Below are 21040 nucleotides of genomic sequence, written 5' to 3' on the forward strand. Positions count from 1 at the left end.
AAAGTACACCTATTTAGACAACTAAAGCCCACAAAATTCTTGTATTATACATCACCGTGAAATACACCACTCATTTCTATGCACCTACGACTTTTCCGAGACCGTCTTAAACACTTCATTATCTTCCCGTAAGCTGTCAACTAATCTTTCAAATGTGTACTTTTGATAATGTATAACAAATGAGCTTTACAAAACTGCGATATCCATTTTTCAGGCTGACTTACAAATTTCTAAAGTTTCGGCTTCAATTTTTTTTTCAAGCTCACGAATTTCTGGCAATTCGCGTAAACAACGAACGCTTTAAATCACAGTTATGCTTCTTCCAGTCGATAGAATTCAGCTGCATCGTTAATTCAACAAAAGGACGTTTTCTAAGAAAATTTTCGTGGCATGTTGTAGGGGCATATCTCCTTACTATAGTGCTAGTCTCAGAATATCTTCTGAAACAATGTCTGCAGCAGTATGTCTCTAATTCTGCAATGAGGTATGTTCAATGAAATAATTACTTAGCACAGCAAACAATGACACGAGTACTCCCGACAAGTTATTCTGCTGACGTCATACAATTTCTCCACAACAACGTTACCATAGTACACGTTGTTCCACACCAATTTCTCACTCAACTGTGGTCGTAGCTTCCTCTCTTCGGTCATCGACAACATCCTCAGCTCGTGCTTGACCAATCACAAGTTCAGTACTTCATGCGATCCTGAAACAAACGTTCTCGCTGAGCGTCTCAAGCAGAGGGTCAATGACATCCTCTCGAAGGACGTTGCGGCAGACCGCCATGACTGTGGTTTTCATTCACGAAATATGGCATAGGCCTATAATTTACCCCGGCATAAGACAGCCGGTTGGTCACCGTACTATATTTTGTACGCCCGAGAGCCCACCTTGTCACTGGAAGCATTGCTCCCTTCGACTACACCTACTGCCAGTGACTACGTATGTGTCCACTGAACACGCGCGCCAGCTCGCCCGCCCTCGGTTCCACGCCTCCCAAAAGGATCAGAGGCGTGTTTATGACCGCCGTCACCAGGAAGCGCAATTTCATCTGGGTTCACTGGCGTTCATTTGGTTGCCAACACGTCACGTGGGGCTCTCCGAGAAGCTGTTGTCACGTAACACCGGTCCATACGTCGTGGCGTGATAAGTGATTGACAGCACGTCTATGATCATCCCTGCCAGCCTCTCCGTGTCGTCGTCAGCATGAAACAACGTCGTTCAAGTGACCAGGCTCACTTGCTACCGCTCTCCTTCTACCACCACTTCATCCACCACCCAGTTTGGATTAACATTGTAATTACATCTGTATAATAGCCGTGGTTCTGTATGACACTTAACATTGTAATTGTTCGTAATTGCAAAATTATCGGTCGATTATCGCAGAAGATCTCGATAGTGCAAAGAATGGCTCGCCCAAAACAAAATATAGACTCTACATATAAGCTTATACTGCCTTTAGGAATTACTCCGACTTCACTGAAACATCTTGCATGCTGCCTGCTGGATTTCTATCGTTCTTTCATTTCTTCTTTCTGGAAGGGAAAAGCTGAGTTAAGGTAGGCCGATTGATTTCTAATTAGCATTCCAATTATCCCGTGTCTGAACACTGGCGCTTTCCCAAAAGCTGACGTAAGCCTTACAAAATGTCTTTTTTGTGTAACTGTGTGTGGAGTTACAAGGTACCAGGCAGGCACAAATGATGTTTCTCTTATGTTGTCTAGTTCATGTTATATTTTGTGCATTCCAAGTAGACATGTCCCTGGAGTAGTAACCGTCTAGTATGTTCATTAGGGACTCGTTCGGTAGGGTCGAACAGCTGTCAAACTTTCTCTCCTGGAAAACAAGTCAGGAAGCGGTGTAATGGATGAACGTCTAATGAGCTCGGCAGTTCTTTTTTTTTTTTCTCTCTTCCTTGCTCGAATATTTTTTTTCACAGTTCACATGAAGCCCGAACTATACATCTACGCCTATGAAGTAAAAAAAATATTTAATAAATCGTCATTTCTTTAGATAAAGAAAGTAAAGCTTATGCATGACCTGAATACCTAACGAGTCCTACAATGAATTTCTTGTTTCCGATGCTTTCTTTCTTTTTCGTCAGTGTTTTACGCATATGTTATCGTGGAGGCTGCTACGAAGTCCCTTGGTCTTCAGCTCACGAAGTTCTCTGGTGTTTTAATTCGGTGATGTTCCTGATAGCCGATAGAGATACTTCTCAAATAAAATACATCACTAATAAAAATACTAGTTTTCTACTTTTTCTTTGTGCTTTTAGACTCCGTAAGTAGTTGGTCATCGAAGTTATGGTATCACTCTTTTTTTTGCAAAGTAAGCATTCTCATCACTATTATGAGGCCGCGTGAACTGCGTCTAACTAAGCAGCACAAATATTTGGCATGGTGGAATTTAATTTCTAAATTTATAGAATGAGTAATTTAATTGATCGCCGCATGAGGTTTTATAGTCCGCGAAGATGCTTCAAGACGCCTAAGAAAAACGTTTCTATGCGAAGGAGCTCACTTAGAATACGTGCCTTTGTCACTTCTGGAACAATCACAAAACCTTGAGCTTCAGACTGCTACAGTTAAGCATTTTTCTTTACTTTCTTAACGCGCAGTTAGTCACTTCAGTAACCTTCTACAAATGTTTGTATGCCATGGTGGCATCATAGTTATATCATATGTGACTTCATCTAAGGTCGATTCTCTCCATTGTGCGCAGATCTACACAGACTGGGCAAACCACTACCTGGAGCGTAGTCGCTACAAGCGCTACATCCAGGACCTGCAGAGCGACATCACGGATGGAGTGCTGCTCGCCGACGTCATCGATGCAGTTGGTAAGGCGCATGAGAAGTCAGCGTTGATTAGTTATTCGCCACACTTTCTTTCACATGATCGTTATCTGCCGAATCAGGTCGACTGCAGCCCAATTACATCCATCTACCGCTCCCTCAATACGGTTTCCGACTACCCTTGCCTGTTCAGTGCTAAGAAAACCTACGCATGACCTTGCATGACCGATCCATGATCTTCCATATGTATATGCGTACGCCATTTTAGTATGACACCCCCACCACCAGAAAGTCCAGGAACAAAATGAAGTGTGTAGTTGAAATATATTGACGTTGATGGTAAGGCATACGTAATGTAACTAGATAGTATACAGAATTTGTATGAGTCACCCATATCAATGTGCACATAAAATTCAAGAATTGTCGCTATATACAGCCGGATACAGTATTCTCTCTTTAAACCATTGGGGACATTATTAGTTGTGATTCCCCCTCCCCCCATTTTTATTCTGTTTCATTGATCTAATGCGCACACCAGTGGACGCAATAAAGCAGCAGCACTTGTTTAGAAATGCTGACCTTAGTTGTCCTTCGAACCAAGAAAGATATTTAATACATGCCGGTACGTCATGTCATGTATGTCATGTACCCGACTTTTTTTCTTATCACATCGGTCGTGTCAAATCTGCATTTAGACGCCACATGATTTTGCCGATCTTTTTTTCTCATCTCTTCTCTATGCTCTAATAAACTTTTACCAATCTTTTCTATAAATCGCGTGGTGTAGCATTCTACCCATATATTTTTCTTCTTGCCGGTGTGTGCCATGATTAATATTCAATAACGCAAGTACTACTCGTGATAGTTGCTTAGTGTAAGTACTTGTATTAAGTACTTGCAAAACAAGTACTTATGCAAGTAGCTGGTATTATCACGTGCACAATGTATTTATTTTTGACACTGACTGTTTTTCAATGGAGCGTTGCTGTTATTTGTCTTGTGCCGACCGTCCTATAGACACTACACTGGGAGGTCACTTCTTCACTTACAGAATTTTTAAAAATCACATGTATCAGATGACATAATTCTATTACTTCGGGCTGGAATATTCAATGAGGTGGACATTACTTCCACGAGAAATTCAAACACATATTCATCTAATTGTCGGAAATTCACTAATTAACTTCCTAGTTAACTTACGCTACATATTGAAATTTACGAATTCTAGCACGTGAGTTTTCAAGGCGCGTATACACTTATAATAAATTTTCAAGATAACACCAAATTTTGCATGTGTATTGCGAAAGTGTGCAAGGAAATACATGGGCGTTCCACCTACCTTTGTGCTTCAAAGCAGAAAAGAGCGCTTTTTCAAAAAGTAAATGGAACAACAGTGCGTTTTTACCGCGAGTTTGATGCCGAATATCTGAAATCCCCTCCCATGCTCAGAATTTGATTCTAGTGAATATGCCTTGCCAACTCACCAGCTACAAATCGTGAATTTCTATATGTGGCTTAAAGTAGCAAATTACGAAGGTAATTCGTGCAATTTCGTAAAAAAATTGTTGATTATGTGTTTAAATTTCCTGTGCAAGTAATGTCCGCCGCTTCGAGTAATCCAGATCAACGACTACAATTACGACATCCGCAACAACCAATTTTCCTTTTAAACTCTGTAGTACTTGAAATAGATCGCCTCGTAGATTCTGGTTTCCCACGTGCCAAAAGATACGATGAGATTACGAGGAATGCCGTAACGGGGCACTCATGAATAATTTTCGCCTCCTGGGGTTCTTTAACGTGCACCCGAATCTCAGTACACGAGCGCTTTTGTATAGGACCCCATCGAAGGGCAGCGGCCATGGCCGGGATGTGATCACGTGACTTGGGCTTAGTAGCGCCAAAAAGTCACTGCAGTGTTACAGTATCGAAAATTTCGTCAGCGGCAGTGAAGCCCGTGTGCATGCCAGTCCCTTTCAATCTCTGTTTCTTCGTCGGTGGTGCTTTGGCTAGTATAGTGGCCGTTACGAATTCTAGATATTTCGTAAGGGAGCAGACGTATTCCAGCTTCAGTCTATAACAATTAACAAAACAAAAAGGTTGAGAGGGCCCACTTTAAAGCTTGGCATGAAGTAGCGTTTTATTTCTCCAGTTGCAGAGTAACGTATGTCTTCATTAATAATTTATTCGCTAGTAAACTATAAGATTCCATTGCGTGTTCCACAGGCACTACTATATTCTAATAAGGGTCCGTAGCAAAACCACATTTCTGAGCTCCTAATTCCCTTTCACAAGTATTATCCAGACCCGACACGTTTGAAAGTTTAATTATAGATCACAAACCCCTGCCTGACCTCAAAACGCTGTTGGTATCAGTTAGCCGTCGTGCGCAATATGGATATAAAGATTGTCACCAGCGTCGCTACATATTGCCTTAATATTGGCGTTTACAACCGCTGATGACACGTAGTCGGCAATTTCTTTTAATTAAGAATCGTGGAGTCGTAAGCACAAGGATAAGAATTAATCGAGAAAGGACTCTTAAAAAGATGTCTCCAACCGATAGTGTCGTTTGGAGGCTATCCAATTGATGAAAAAACCTTTCTCCTTCTTTTTTATTCAAAAAAGCCCTTGTTTCTGTTTTGCTGTCACTGAATATTAAACAAGAAAAAATAAAGAAGCTCCCTGTGGACACGACTTTCCTGGGTGGGCCCCGACGTTCTTGACGTAGCTCAGCGCAAATGGCAGTCGACTTCCGTTTTTTCTTACATCCGCAAGAGTGGTCGCGAGGTGACAGCGTTATTGGCAGATGACAGCTTGCCAAGAGACAATAAAATACTTTTTCTCCATCAACCTCACGCACTCGATGCGAAAATCCGCGCTTTCTGGCCAGAAACAAGCTTCAAAAGCGAACTGCTGCACTTACACTGTATCCCAGTACGCACATCGGTCTGGGTTCAATACAGAGCCCACTAAAAAAGAAACAAACGTTTGGCAAAGGAACAGCAGCGGCAAAGTAAATTGTGAGGCGGCTACGAAACCTCGTGGCGTGACTCAGCGCCTGGGTGACGGCGGGGAAGCAGGCGAAGCGCGTTCGCACCGTTAACGTCTCGAACCGGTGCCTGTGTGTGCGAGTGCGGCGCGGGCGCGTGCGGGTGAAAATTTGTTTACCCGGAATGCCAATTGGACTCCCCGAGCAACCACCGCCGTCCGAGCGGGCGCTCCCGCGTTTGAGCTACAGCCCCTGCATCGGAACGTTCGACGATTTTGGGGGGAAGGAAGGAGCGCGCCGACCGCGGCGCCATCTAGGGAGCTCGGAGGGAGGAGGGTGATTGCGCTCCTTCCTTCCCGCCGCCCTCTTTCCCCACAGGGGACGGCGCGCGCAGCCCTTCCCCAACTGTAAGCCTCGGGGTAAACTTGGACAGGGGGAAAAGCCAAACGGGAGCATCGCGAGGCTACATCACGATGCGGGGGGCGTTTGAAGCGATGAAAAACGATAAAGCGAGACACTCTCTAATGCAGAAGGCCAACGCCAATTGCTTTTCTTTTTTTTACGTGGCTCAGGCATCGATGTTTATACTAATGCTGCCGAAGCTTAAGCCGCGCGCATTTGTGTGGTCATTCTTTCCTCTTTTCTTTTTTGAACGTGAGAATCCCTATAGCAAGTAACAATATATAGTGCTGCAGCCAAATGAGAATGAACGAAGCTGAACTGGTTACGCAGGAACATTTGTAATTTGCCTTCTGTGCGTGCGAAAACGTAAGATCCACATGGAAATAAGTAACGCTTCGTGACGCTGTTCTGTTCCACATGCGGACATGCTACGCAACTTAATACTAGTATATTTGTGAGTAATTTGACTTTTCATGGCTAGGCTCCTGGGGCTTTGGCAGTCCCTAAGCTTCGGCGTAAAGATCACGAAAACGAGAAAATGCACGCGGATGAACTGCTTTGGTACTTGTAACGATCTTCACGGAGGAAAACGGAATAAAAGGTAATGCACTGCTGTAGCGTCAAGCTGACACAATCATCTTTTCCAAAAGACAAGGCGCTTATTTAGGAATTCGATAATAAGGTTAGGTGTACCGCTTCTCACTGCGAATGCACCAAAAAAATCCCACTCATATTAACAATTGCCCATGTCGCGTCGACGTTTATTAAACACGCTCTTCTGTACCTGAAAATGAAACAGTAAAGGATTTACTTGGGCGACACTGAACAAACAGCCCTAGCTAATAACTGCCTAATTAGTAAAGATGCATTTATAAGAGGCGACTTGATCAAGCATTAAAGAAATATCCGCCTTCATTCCACCCGTGAACATGGGTGTACAGCTAAGCTGGTGCAGACGTTACAGAAGTACTACCACTGCAACTCGCGTCAGGCGACGTTGCACAAGCACTGCCAGCACAAGCGACGTACGTACGACGCGCACATGCTCGTGTCCGAAAGTGCAGCACACATCCCCATTCTTCTGGTCCGTCCGCCAAGCGCAAGTGCCTTATTCAACTAAATTAATGTTTAAAGGTTAACTGCGTCACACAATTCGCAATGTACGACTTCCACACAAGCTGCAGACATGATAGCCTCATACTGCAGTTCGAGTATACGAGAAAACGTAATTTTGTCACACGGAAACTCACACAAAATTTCTTTCCAGCTGCCGTGTTTTGAGTGAGCACGCCACAAAAAGAAGCCCGACCAACTAGAGTCTAGTAGCTTCACCGTAAAACACAAAATTATTCACAGAAAAAAAAATAATATATACGCATACTCGTACACATCCACGGAATCAAGGACAATGCCCTAATCGGTTCGAAGATATTGCGACTGAAGCCACGCTTGATTGTGGAACACTCTCTCTGAAGCTCTGAATTCTGAGACCTCCGAAACCATGGTGGTCTTTCGAGCACATACAGACTTTCAATATCGCGGTCATATTTTGGCCAGCACTGTAACAGGGGAAAGACAACCTAATATTTTTCAAGCGCTTTTCAAGAGTTGCCGTACAGCGCCACCTGCTACAAGCCAATGAATGAACATGGATTGAGTACAACACCGCGCTTGTGCAATATAAAATGTGCTTCTGATTGTTTCTCAAGTCGCGTAATGGTTTCAAACCATCAACAGTTAAGAAAAATTAGCATAGCACAATTTAGGCAATGTCCTGTCTTATGACTGGTTTGCACAGCCATGCTTGCAATTATCCTAAATGCAACCAACCCCGATGCTCTTTTTTTTTTTTCAGCCGGTGTCAAGGTACCAGACATCAACAGGAAGCCCAAGACAAATGACCAAATGGTGAGTGGCGCGTATTCAATGATTCGTAAAGAACTCCGCCAGAAAGTTGCATCACTTATTTTGTTTCCCTAACTTCATATGACTACTGGCAGTCACGAGTCTTCTATAGGCAGACGCAACTTAAGTCTGCAGTGAAGCCCCGCCCCGCCCTCATAACCGCCAGTCAATATTCCTTTGTGAGGCTGCAAATAGTTCGTACTCAAAACCTTCCGTGTTACCTAAATAAGGCGGTAACCACAAATAATCGCATTATAAGTGAGTAATTTTAGACATCTTCACTCGTCTATTATAGTGAAACGTGAAAGCCTAATTCTTGATTGAGCTGAAATAAAGCGCTTGCTTCCCTGCAAATATTTATTGTCAAGTTTAGCTTCAGCTGGCAGTGAAGTCTCAGTACTAAAACGGGCTCAACAGTGAAATGAAATGTACAGCGGACTTTCGAAAAGGCAAACGCTCAGATTCCATACACTAAAAATAAAATAAATTATGGGGTTTCACTTGCCAAAACCACTTTCTGATTATGAGGCACTCCGTAGTGGAGGACTCCGGAAATTTCTACCATCTGGGGTTCTTCACGTGCACCTAAATGTAAGTACACGGGTGCTTTCGCATTTCGCCCCATTGAAATGCGGCCGCCGTGGCCGGGATTCGATTCCGCGACCTCGTGGTCAGCAGCCCAACACCATAGCCACTGAGCAACCACGGCGGGTTCCATACACTTTGTCCATTTCTGTTGCATACCTCATCGCTTCCGCCGATGAGAACTCTTCAAGAACAGCAGACACGCCGCAGGTGTCAAGCACGACGTCTTTTTGGAAAGGTCGCATGACAACGATTTTGTTTGCATCTGGGATTAGTTGGTGGAATAACACAACCCCGCGCGGTCTGGTGCCTTGGAAGTCAACTGCTGTTTTTTATGTTGTATCCTGCTAAGAGAAGACCATTTCGTCTTCTAAAGTTCAGTGCTTTTCATTACATTTTCTATTTGAAATTTCTCACATTGAATTTTCTTACTAAATTTCTGCGTAGAAAAACCGGCAATAAATCTTCAATGTTGGCACTCTGCGCACGTGGTTGGTCAAACATAGATGCCACACAAAACGATCACGTTGGAGTGATCAACCGGTTATTCAGAAATGCATCTTATATCTGCACGGATGTTTCACTTACTCTTCTTTAGGAGCTATTTTTCAAGCTCTCGCCTTCAAAGACTGGTGTTGTGATTTCAAGTAAACATTCAGCTGCACGCGAAAGGTCGTTTTCAACTGACCTAGAATGACGAAAAAACATGGCACAAGAACTGTAACTGAAAAAGGGAGGGAAAGGGATAAGTAGAAGGCACGGAGGGTAGCCAGAATAACGTACGGTTGGCTACCCTACACCGGGGGAATGGGAAAGGGGAAAACAGGGATAGCAGAGAGTGAGAGGAGGGAAGGAAGAACGGTAAAAGAAAGCCAATGTAGTTTTAAAAACAAATTATAGAGCCCATAGACTTTTATACAATGATTACTAGAGGGAACTCTGGCGTGAGTGTCTGCGGGTGCTGCAATCGGGCCGGATCAGCCTGCATGGGAATTATGGGAAGGACATGAATTTGCCTAAACTTCCTCCATCTGTCTTGAAACGTCTCTGCGACTTCGTCATTTTTAACAGTGTACCGTTGTAAGAAATAATTAAACAAACATTGTTAATATTGTCCGGCGGCAAGATTCGAACACAGCAGCTCAAGCACAGAAGCCCGAAAATGAAACCATTCCGCGACGAACACATGTTTCGACAAGAGGTATAGAACGCCCTTGTGAATTTCTTGTGGGAATGCCAGCGTGTGGAGATGTTTGGCGCATTTCAATTTACCCACCTTGAGAGGTTGAGCCGTAAGATGCATGAATGTAAAGTATAGATCGCTTTGAAATTTATGACTGTGAAGACAGATGAAACGTAATAAACAAAGCCACAAGAACGTCTGAATCCACCAGTGCGATCAGACAAATCCATTTCCTTCCCGTCATTCCCATGGTGGCTGAATGATCGCAGCGCCACCGCAGAAATTATTGCATGAAACTCTATGATAGAGCGACGTGTGAGGCGCACGCTTTCTTCAAGGGCCCCATGTTTTGCCAACCGCATTCAGCTGCTTTTCTTGTAGTTGTTGGAGTACTTCAGCTTATCGGTCTCCCTAGATAGGCTCCGTAATAGTAATTTTACTGGCGGTCATGTGAAAGTGCACAAGCGTACGCAGTGCAACGAGTTGTCTATCAGAATTTACAATCTAGTACTTGATCTGCGTTTGTTTATGTGCTATGAATTTACAGATTTTAATCTCTCTATGAGACGTCTGACTCAGACCGTACCTGTTCGGGCAAGACGCTGATTGTCCGCTTGACCCGGCGCTGGAACATGTTTCGTCACCCCGGCGCTTTAACCCAGCAAGCTACAACCCTTGCTAGGTATACTTAAATGACGCAGCAAAACGGCAAGGTAATTGTTTTCTGCGCAGGTTGTAGGGCTGAGGGTTTAGAGGCACATTAGTAAAGCAGCTTCTTTTTTTCGCTGCCTAAAAAGCAAAAAAGAAAAACAACTTTATATTTTTGTTCAACGATGACTAGCCTTAGTTTATACCTTGTCAAAACTGATCTAGTCTAACAAGTCAATAGCTACCTCTGCATATGGTAGTTTATGCCGTAAGCACAAACCACATTTCATTCATTCCACGCAAACACAGAAAAAAATAAACAGAAGTAAAGAATATATGCTGAACACTAAAAAAAGAATACACGTTCCCAGGCATGTCCCACGAATGTGCTACACGGATTTTTCTTTTTTGTAATATTTATTTATCTGCAGTTCTAAAAAAGCCCATTTCCTTTAGAACACGCGTGACCCGTTTCTACAACCGCGCAGTCATAGTTCGGTCCACGTGACTCCAAACAGGGAGGAGCAATACTGCTTCCTTGCTTCTGCCCACAATATTCTTTTTTCTCGTGATTGCATTAGGCCGGAGAACGGATCTGACGTAAACGGCCGGAACTAATCGAGATTTGTGCACGCCGCGCAACCGTCAAATCGACTTCTTTTTTAAACCTTCGCTTCAGTCCCACTTTTGCTGGCGTTTTGTCTATTTATTTTTTTTTTATTTCTTACCCCAACGGCACGTGCCGCAGTTCTAGGTTGCAAAGACTCGCAGAGAACAAACCCATCGCGGGGAGAAACTTGAGAATCGGCCCCACATAAAGGTAGCACGTGACTCGTGCTGCTCTATTATGCCGAGGGGCACGTGATCCGAGTGTCAATTGGCGTACCGCCACGGCGCTACACTTTCCGCGAAGTAGAGGCGGTGTTTCTGTTATTCAAATGCATTTTCGCCGCGTATAGCAGCGTAGCCAACACCACCAAGGTAGCACAAGTCCTGTTCACTCCGATTGATGACGTCATGCTACCTGGTCCGAAAATTTCGTTGCCAAGGCTGGCGGGACGAAAGCGGTGACGTCAAAATTACCGAGGCTTATTCGAGAACATCCCCATTAGATGCTATGGCAGTCGGGTTAGGTAGCGTGGTGTCATGGATCGAAGTGAACAGGCCTTGCGCTATCTAGGTGCAGTTTGCTTGGCCACGATACTTTGACATCGGGCACTGACATCGCTGTCATTTCACTGCGGAAACTTCAAGCAATGATTTTATGTTTTGCCCGTACTACTTCAGTGTTCGATTGGGGCAAATACATCGGGCTTTTGATGCGCTTTTGCCAGAAGTCTAATTTCTCTAAGCTAACTTTGAAAGCGACGAGAACAGAAAGGAAGAGTTAATTTACGCAAATTGTATGTTTATTTTATGACTGGATAAATGCACCACATTCTTTAAAGTGCTTGATGTCGTTGTCCGGCGCACCAAGGTATAGGTTGTTGCCTCGTCAAAAATAAACATGTTTTATCCTCATAAACTGCCGCGCCATGCATCGTGAGGTCACATATTTGTTATTGTTTTACATATGTAGCTGCAACCCCGTATTTTGAAACCATCCCTCATTCGAAGTTCTTCATCCACCCAACGTGTCTAGTACATCGCCACCCTTCGACTTAAGGATGTGCTACGCTTCTCAAGAATCGTCGCCGAGTGTCAATGAAGCGTAGCGACATTTTTGTCGAGAGACAGCGCTGGCATCAACTTTTTTGAGTCGAGGTGAAGCGTTCAGTGAAAGAACGTTCAAGAATACGGCAGGTAGACTCGTACATCGCCATACGTATTCATCAAATAGAAAAATTATTTCACCTATAGTAGTAAATTATCCCACAATAGGAAAAAATGCACTCTTATACAAAGAACAGTAAGCTAGAAAAGAAAAGCTGCAAAAACCAAAGACCGATGGTGAGCCCCCTTGAAGTGAGCCCCCTCACTGTGACTATATAGATTGTGAGAGCGCTTGCCATGGCCTAGTTAATCTTTTATCAGTGAAAAAATGACTACATTGTATTCTAAAGGAGATAAAGATTCAGCTTGGCAATATTCGCCAGCTTATACCGAGCCATCCATGCCCAAATACGAAAAAAAGAGTTATGGCAGAATTTATCTGACAATGACTCTCAATGGTAAGTAATGCAATTCGCAATCGAGCAAGGTGGCGAGACACCGTATTGCTGAAGTCACGGTTATTTTTTATCTGTAATGACCATTCCGAGACTTTAATTGCTTCGGCTATATACGATATACAATGTCTCTGGTATCGGCCCCTTTGCTGTGGCACTCGCTTGCCAAATTCAGCAATTAACCTAACGGTGCAACGTCAGCTGTACCACGACGACGCAGCGCCGGCGATGGAAAGATGACGGAATGGCTTCGATCGAATGGTGAAGGCAACAAGACGACGGCGCGATAAGGGGATAACCATTCTTAAATGATGGTGACGGTATAATCAGGACATCGCAAAGACGCCGGAATGAAGACAATGGTAGTACTACGAGTGTGTAAACACAATGACGGGACGACGACGGTATGACCACAACAATATGACAAAGCTCTAGTAACGATGACGGCACAACCAGGAGAAACTGACGACTATGGCAGGACAATGGGTTCGGGAGAGTGACAATTTGACGGCAATGGCATGAAATTGACTGCATAATCATGGTTTATTAAAGGCAGCATGATTACGATATAATTCCGGAAACGGGACGACGTCAATAGAGCGACGCAGGTAGTACAATGACGATGGCATGATGGCAATCAGTTGACGTGTCTGAAATAATGAGGATGGTCAAACGACAGCGTGACGGCGACGACATTAAGACAATGGTAAAACGAAGACAGCATGACGAGGTTCGGGTGATGAAGTTAGAATGACGACGATGAAACAGCCTCGATAGCACCATGACGATAGTATAACAATAAATTTGTGACGACAACTGTATGATACCGCCGCGGTTTCATGATGACAGTGAAACGACCGCAACCGCATCACGGCAGACACTATGACGACGAATGCATGATGACTATGACGACGATGGCATCGCAGGGGTGGAATGAGGACGATGAAACGATTACGACGGCATCACGACCGTGAGCGCATGCCTCATGACCCAAGCTATAAGACAACATAGGACACCGTGTCAGCTTAGGAGGCGGGATAGATTCGGCATGACGAAAGCCAAATGACGAAGCTGGAAGGACCACAACGGCTTCTCGAGGATATGCATTACGACAATGGTGTGACGACGACTGCGTGACGACGATGGTGTGACGACGGTATCATAACCATGATCGCATACCCAGCAACTCTAACTGGGAGACAACTTGTGTTACTGTGTTGGCGTAAGAATATATATATATATATATATATATATATATATATATATATATATATATATATATATATATATATATATATATATATATATACACATATATATATATATATATATATATATATATATATATATATACATACATACATACATACATACATACATACATACATACATACATACATACATACGTATATACATACATACATACATACATACATACATACATACATACATACATACATACATACATACATACATACATACATACATACAAACATACGTACATACATACGTACATACATACGTACATACATCAAACCTAAAAGGACGAGAAGAAAAGGAGGACGATAAGGAAAGAATCAAAATTGGGATCAATTCTTGAATTTTCTACTTGGTCTAGCGGGGGGGGAGGGTTATTCGCTGTGAATGTCTGCTGCAGCTTTTATTTCCTTATTGTTTCTTTTTTTTACTTTATTTGCGCGTCGTGATAAACGAATGGACTTGTGGTCTAGAGGCTGGCGAGAGTAGCACCTGGTCCTGTCGTCTTTCTTGTGCTGGTTGTTTTGCGCTAAACAAAGTAAGTGTTGTCTAGAGTTTTACGTTGATGAGCACTGCAATATATCGCTTGATTGAAAGCGCAGCAATAATGATCAAACCACCGAAATAATAAATAATAAATAATTATTATTTATTTAACGTGCCCAGAAAGAACACTGAGGCTTGAGTGTTGTTGCGTAGAACAAATATATATATATATATATATATATATATATATATATATATATATATATATATATATATATATATATATATATATATATATATATATATATATATATATGCACAAACGTAAAACGCAACGAGAATGCGGAATGAACTACGATAGCGGTGGCGAGTTGACATGAAATATCTCGGACTATATTTTTTTCTAGAATTCTTATTAAGAAAGCGAAGTCGGGGCATGACTACGGAGCTCACCAACGCAGCTACGGAAGATGCCGTACTCGTGGCAGGCTGTATTTATCGCGAAAGAATTGCATGACACGTTAAGTAGTGACATTGTCTTTAGCAAAAATCTGCGTCTGCTTAAACGCTACGTCTCCAGGCTTATAGATGATTAATTTATCAGTCTAGAATATATTGATTCAATGTCTTCATATACTGTTTGCTTCTACGGTGTCCTGCGATAGTGACTCTTTGGACGCCATTTTGTTTGTGCGTTTTCAGTTGAATAAACAATAATAAAATTAACAGCAATTAATGGCATTGCTCCTTTTCTATCTTTTCACCTTTATCTTCTGAGAGATAACTTTCGTTCTCCTTTTTATGGGGTTTTATGAACTGACACTTTCTATATTGCGCTGGTTCTGCTAAATATTATTTTATATTAGGTAGCAGTTTCAGAAAAGATAGCTATACGTAAAAAAATTTTGCCATACGATGTGTCAGATGACGCCATCCACACCGATAAGCGCATTGAAGCAATCTTACGAGAAAAACGATCGGGACATTCTCCTTTCTCATGCGTATTTTTTCTTCGTCCTAGACATAGCCTTGCTCTTCCAGCACAGCCCCCCCCCCCCAAAAAAATATTTTTTTTTGTTTTCTTTACTGTTCACTGCATGCTTAAGAGGGTCACCACAGCGCGACGAATTCGCCGGGCTTATACACCCAGAGGTAGGAAGACCCCATGGCGGCCCACCCCCAACTAACTGTTGCCGCTGTGAAGGCATGAATCAGCCACAGGCCGTAAATCACGCGGTCGACTAATGCCGAGATGAGGGCGCTGCGCGCGGGGGTTGCAGAGAGATCGAGGGGTCACGTGGCGTGAGCCTCATTCTAGCCATCCTCAAGCATTGGCTAGTTCTGTGCAGTCTTCTGCAATGCCTGGCAACACCATTTTCCTTGTAATGAAGGTGCCTCGGCGTCTGTATCCCTTCGGGGTTGCGTGCAGCCTTTGGCATTTTTCTTTCTTCTCCGAAAAAGTATAAATGCTGCTTTGGAAACGCCGTTCTTAATTGAATGTTCTTTATTTGTTTCTTTCCATCGTAGACAGCATCACTAGTCGGGGAAATACACCATATACGGCTCCGAAATATCGTCCGTTGAACCACATAAATACCTCGGCATAACGTTTTCAACTACACTAAACTCGGTCACATCATGTCATTAACATAGATAATGCCGCGAATTGAACCTTCGTTTTTTTTTTTTTTTCGCCGGAACGAAGACTTCCTCCTTGGCTAAAAAATTACCTTATATTACATGATTCCACCCTAAGTTGCACTTGATCCGGCGGCTGCTGTGTATGGCGCGTCCTTATATTGAAAGCGATCTCCGATGGGGACAATGCGCCGAATGCTGGTAGCTTCATGTGCACAGTGTTTTCACCGCTTAGTTCTCATTGAAGAGAAAGGCAGCACGAAGGTCAATTCGCTTGCTGCTGCTTCCGCGCTTCCAGCGTTTTGACAGCGAGTTTCTGTGGTCATCGAGTGAGATGTAACCACGCTTGTTAATTTCGTTAGTAAGCGAAAGTTTACAAGTTTATACCGCCGATAAAACTACTAACCTTATTTTGCATAGCTGTCTACTTATTTGCTATTGCAATCGATGCTTCGTGTTTCGGGCGAAACTGTGACCATTTTTCACAATTTCTATCGTGCGCCACTTCAAATTTCAGCTATATTACCAGCTAATCGCCAGTGCAGCCGCATTAAGCAGAGAAAATCCGTGTATCCTCCACCGCCACAGGCTACCGCCCATGTATGCTCCTTTATTTGTGAAAACAGCAGGGGTGTGCGATACGAATAGTATTTTTGGAAACGGAATTGAATACGAATCGAATAGAAACAGTAGCGGATAGAATCGAATATCGAACAATTTTCCAATAGTTTCGGGATAACGATTAACCGTTATCACAATTAAAATAAAAATCAGCGAGTTGCTGCATTACATACTACGTTATGAAGCGGTTATTAAAAGCACAAATGCAGCATTAGGAGCAAGCAAGTAATTTCGCCGCATGTACCGGGCTCTTGAGAGGGTGCGAATGATGGCTGTACAGTTTGCAAAGTATGGCTACCTCAGTGGCGTGGCGTGCTCGAGTACGCAAGTTCTCATGTGTTCTGTCTATGCTATGCCCACGGGTGTGAAAATTTGCCGTACATTTCTCCCAATGTTATGTTTATTTGGGCGCAGTTAAGGTTCTCAAGCATTCGAAAATTATGAGAAAAATACTAGCATTTACGAATATTGACTATTCGGTCCGAAGACCGAATCGAATAGGACACTGTTTTATTCTTTATTGGGAAGTTTCTAATATTCGCATATCCCTACAAAAATGCAAGGAACTGGAACAGTCTGCCTGCCAACGTCACACACCACTCCGATCCACATCACTTCAAGGCTGCTCTCGAGTCAAGGTTCTGTTAAACTCAGCCCAATCCTCATGTGATACCTCATCTCTGGGGCATTTGAGGTGTAATAAATGAATTGAAAAATGAATTTCAACATGGTGAACGAAGTTTTACCTTCAAATTACCGAAATTTTGACATTATCATCAGGAGATGTTGGGGCCTTGAGGCGTCGCCAGCTGCTTTCTTCCCCATAGAACGGATACATACACAAATGAAAGAACAAAGCATAATTGAACCATCCAAACCGGAGGAGTCATATTCACATATAACACGTTGAAGCATAAATCCGGGTCACTGCTGCACTAAAATCAGCTAGCAACAGCGCTCACATAAAACACACTGAATCATAAAGTCAGGCCGCATAAATATACAGAAAAGATGAATTCGGGTCCAAACAGAGGCACAGATCAGTTAACATTAGTAATTGTGAAGCAGGTTTACTGTGAATGTAGCGAGTACATTTTCAAGAGGCCAGGACTAAGAGACTACAGCCACAACAAACAAAATCTAAGTGGCACAGAAAATGTATTTAAGAGGTCAGGACAAAGTAGTGCAGGCACATAAACTAAACATCGCAGAAGTACAGCAAACATATTAAGACGACAGGACAAAAATACTATACACATGAAAAAATGAGCATCTATGCAAACACAATACTCGGGACAACGTTAACACTTAAACGGATACAGCCAGGAAGCATGTGCTAAGTATGCCGGACATAAAACATCAAACATGCAACACATCAAAAGAGAAGACAAGTCAATCCTGGAATCTATTTAAGGAGTGTGCATCGATTCCAGTTGTGCACCCCACTCTTACAAAGACAAATCTAGACTTCCTTATGAAGGCAACTTAATCCATCATATGGACTGTAGCGTACAAGAGTAGATATGAAACGAGGAGCAGAGCAAATACGATCAGACCGTAAAAACGTGCGTGCCAAGCACATGACGGATAAAAAGTTTGTTTCACAATGCCACTTCCGAAGACCCTGCAATAAAGTGAAGAATATGACTGATGGCATAGAGCACAGTTCTTGCAATCAGCAGAAAACGCTCCCTCGGTCACAGTAATTGCATGAGAAACAGATAATAAATCATTCATTTGGTACGGCTGAGGTAGTAAGTGCTCATCTCCGTTCAAATGATTTTAAAGAAAATAACTTCTCCGCTTGCTTATGATACAGAAAGATATGCGTACAAAAGACATACATAGAACAATAAAGACAGTACAAACGCCGGCTCACAACTGTAAGGTCGCGCGCTGACACACAGCCGGGAAAGAAGAAAGACAGAAAAAACATTTGAGGCCCTAATAACGTAAAGCTATTCCAAATTGAATGTACTACAATCTCGTGATCTCAAGCATACGTACGTAACGAGCGACGCAAGAATCAGTCGGTGACCCGCAGCGTTGTTATAGAGGCACCCACTCAAACGCTCTCCTCGTTTATAGATGATGTCGCCTTCGTTTGGTTTTAAAGCGAATAGCATTGCCTACCTTGACAGGGCTTTCTTATCTAAGTCGCTGACAAGAGGCGAGGAGCACGCAGAAGTGGAGAGTATTTCGGTGGGGCCGCGCTAGCGCAGTGAAAATAGATAACCTGATGACGAGGGTAGTGCTGGCGTCTGCGATTGGCCCAGTGCCCTTCGTTTAGCTTGCGGGGGCTGGTCCAAAATCGCGGAGGCGTGCAACGGAAGGATAAAAATGCCGTGAAGATTGATCTTCAGCTAACAATTGTTGGCAGAGCAATGTCGTATGCATATACATACCAAGAGGTCTCGACAGCGTTGTATTTCCACACGGTATTTTTTTGTTATTATACTTGAATAAGTTCTTTCTCCCAAGCATTTCCCAGTTGCCAGTGTCAGAGTGATCCGTGGGTAGGCATCCTCTATTTCTTCCGGAATGGGGCAGCCTCGGGCCTACCCCGAAAAAAAATTCAATTTCTTCGGCATATTAATGCATCTCTAATGCGTAGCCGTCACATTGACGTGGTGAGTTCTCGCGGTTTTGGGACGTCGCATAATAGGCAGGTGAAGTAGGCACAGCCTGATAACATCTTGACCAACCTCGGTATGCTAATAGTGAGAAAGGCGTAGAATCTGAAAGAAATTTATCTTTTTTTATATATAATCGTGCATAATGAGTGCGTAGATGTCATATCAGATGGGCAAATTTCGCGGTTCTTTCAACGTCGTGTGACAGACAGGTGAAGTGAGGGTGGCCCGAAAGGTTTTTGATTAATCTTGGAGGACTGATTGCAGAAATGAAATCGAAACAGTTTGGAATGGATTTAGGTTATAACACATCATTTTGGAATCATGACCAACCAGTTTGCATAAACCGTGGCCTCGAATGCGGGCCGCCTCCGCGGTTTCGTGACCCGAACGCCTGTAGACCATCTTCGCGCCTCCACAGTGGTCTATGAAACCTCCCCTCTCCCCTTCCGGACTGTCACGCCACATAATTCAAAGTATATGCAAAACAATTGCGACATGAAGAGGAGAGACTATACACATGAGCGGCAATTGAATATGAATTGAAATTAACTGATTTATTTTTGTACCTCAACACAAATCGAAGCAAAAGCAACAGGCTATACACCGTGACGGAGGCGTTAGCTCTGGGATATACTTCGGCACACAGACGTAATACAAGTAAGCAAGAAGCAACAATATACAATGCTAATTTGTAACAACCTAAATTAACTTTGTAGATAGAAGAAAACAATAAAAAATATTAGTACAGAGCGAAGAATAGAAGCAAGTCGACATACATATATCGTCACAAGCATCAACGAAAAGAAAGAACGTGCGCTCAGCAATAAAATAAAACATACTGTGAACTTTGAGCAAGATGAAAAGTCGAGACAAATGCAGGTTTTAATCAACAGGAAAGTTGTGTTTAAATTATTCAATGCAATTTTCTAGGAGAACTTGTTTAGACCTATTTTGGGGGAATATTTATTTATTTAGGTCTAAAATGTAGACAAGCTTATTGAGCAGCCTAGGTATCTGATGTTGAATGTGTTGCCTACCATAGGTATAGTTCTAATTCTCGGTGTTCTTATACTTCGTCTAGGGAGGCAGTATTGAACACATCGAGAATATTTATACATGGGGTGCAGCTTACTGTTTTGGGTATACAAAAACACCATGAGGAAATAGATTTGGTTAGCTTGCAATATAATATGTTTTGAAAGTAGCGGTCGCGTGTTGAGACCTTGCGGGTGGCCATGATATTACTGAAATATTCGGAGTACCTTTCTTTTAATGGGAGTAATGTGGTTTAATTCTGCGCTGCCGTTGTGCCCCAGATCAGCACACAGTAACTGAGCCGGAAATATGAAAGTCAATGATTTCTTGAGCCAAGGTGGTAATAATGGACTTAATGGGTGCATACGTCCAACATTTCTACTCAATTCTACGGTTAATTTATTCGTATGTTCCTTCCAGAACATGTCTTCCTGGAACCACATGTCCACAAATTCCTGAACCTTGACCTGCTGCAGCGTCTGACCCTCAAAGGAAGCACTTAAGCTTATATTCCGTGGCTATTGATAGGAGCAAACAACGTGTATTTAGTTTTACTCGCTCTTAGCCTCAACTTGTTTATTTTGAGCCAACGAGACAGCTTACTTAGATGTGTATTTACACTCCTTTCAAGGTCAGAAACTGAAGCACCAACAAAAAGAAATGCTAGTGTCATTGGCATGTATA

General features: G+C 42.9%; 1 protein-coding gene across 1 annotated transcript in view; it reads left to right on the top strand.

The window, feature by feature from the left end:
• Positions 1-21040, top strand: part of LOC142568180 (uncharacterized) — a 190661-nt gene that overhangs the window by 77967 nt on the left and 91654 nt on the right. Inside the window, exons 3-4 of the mRNA XM_075678238.1 lie at positions 2728-2845; positions 8050-8102. Coding sequence (XP_075534353.1) covers positions 2728-2845; positions 8050-8102 — 171 coding nt within the window. The remainder of the gene's footprint in view (positions 1-2727; positions 2846-8049; positions 8103-21040) is intronic.

The sequence above is a fragment of the Dermacentor variabilis genome, unplaced genomic scaffold (genome assembly GCF_050947875.1).
Source record: "Dermacentor variabilis isolate Ectoservices unplaced genomic scaffold, ASM5094787v1 scaffold_17, whole genome shotgun sequence".
Lineage (NCBI taxonomy): Eukaryota > Metazoa > Arthropoda > Arachnida > Ixodida > Ixodidae > Dermacentor > Dermacentor variabilis.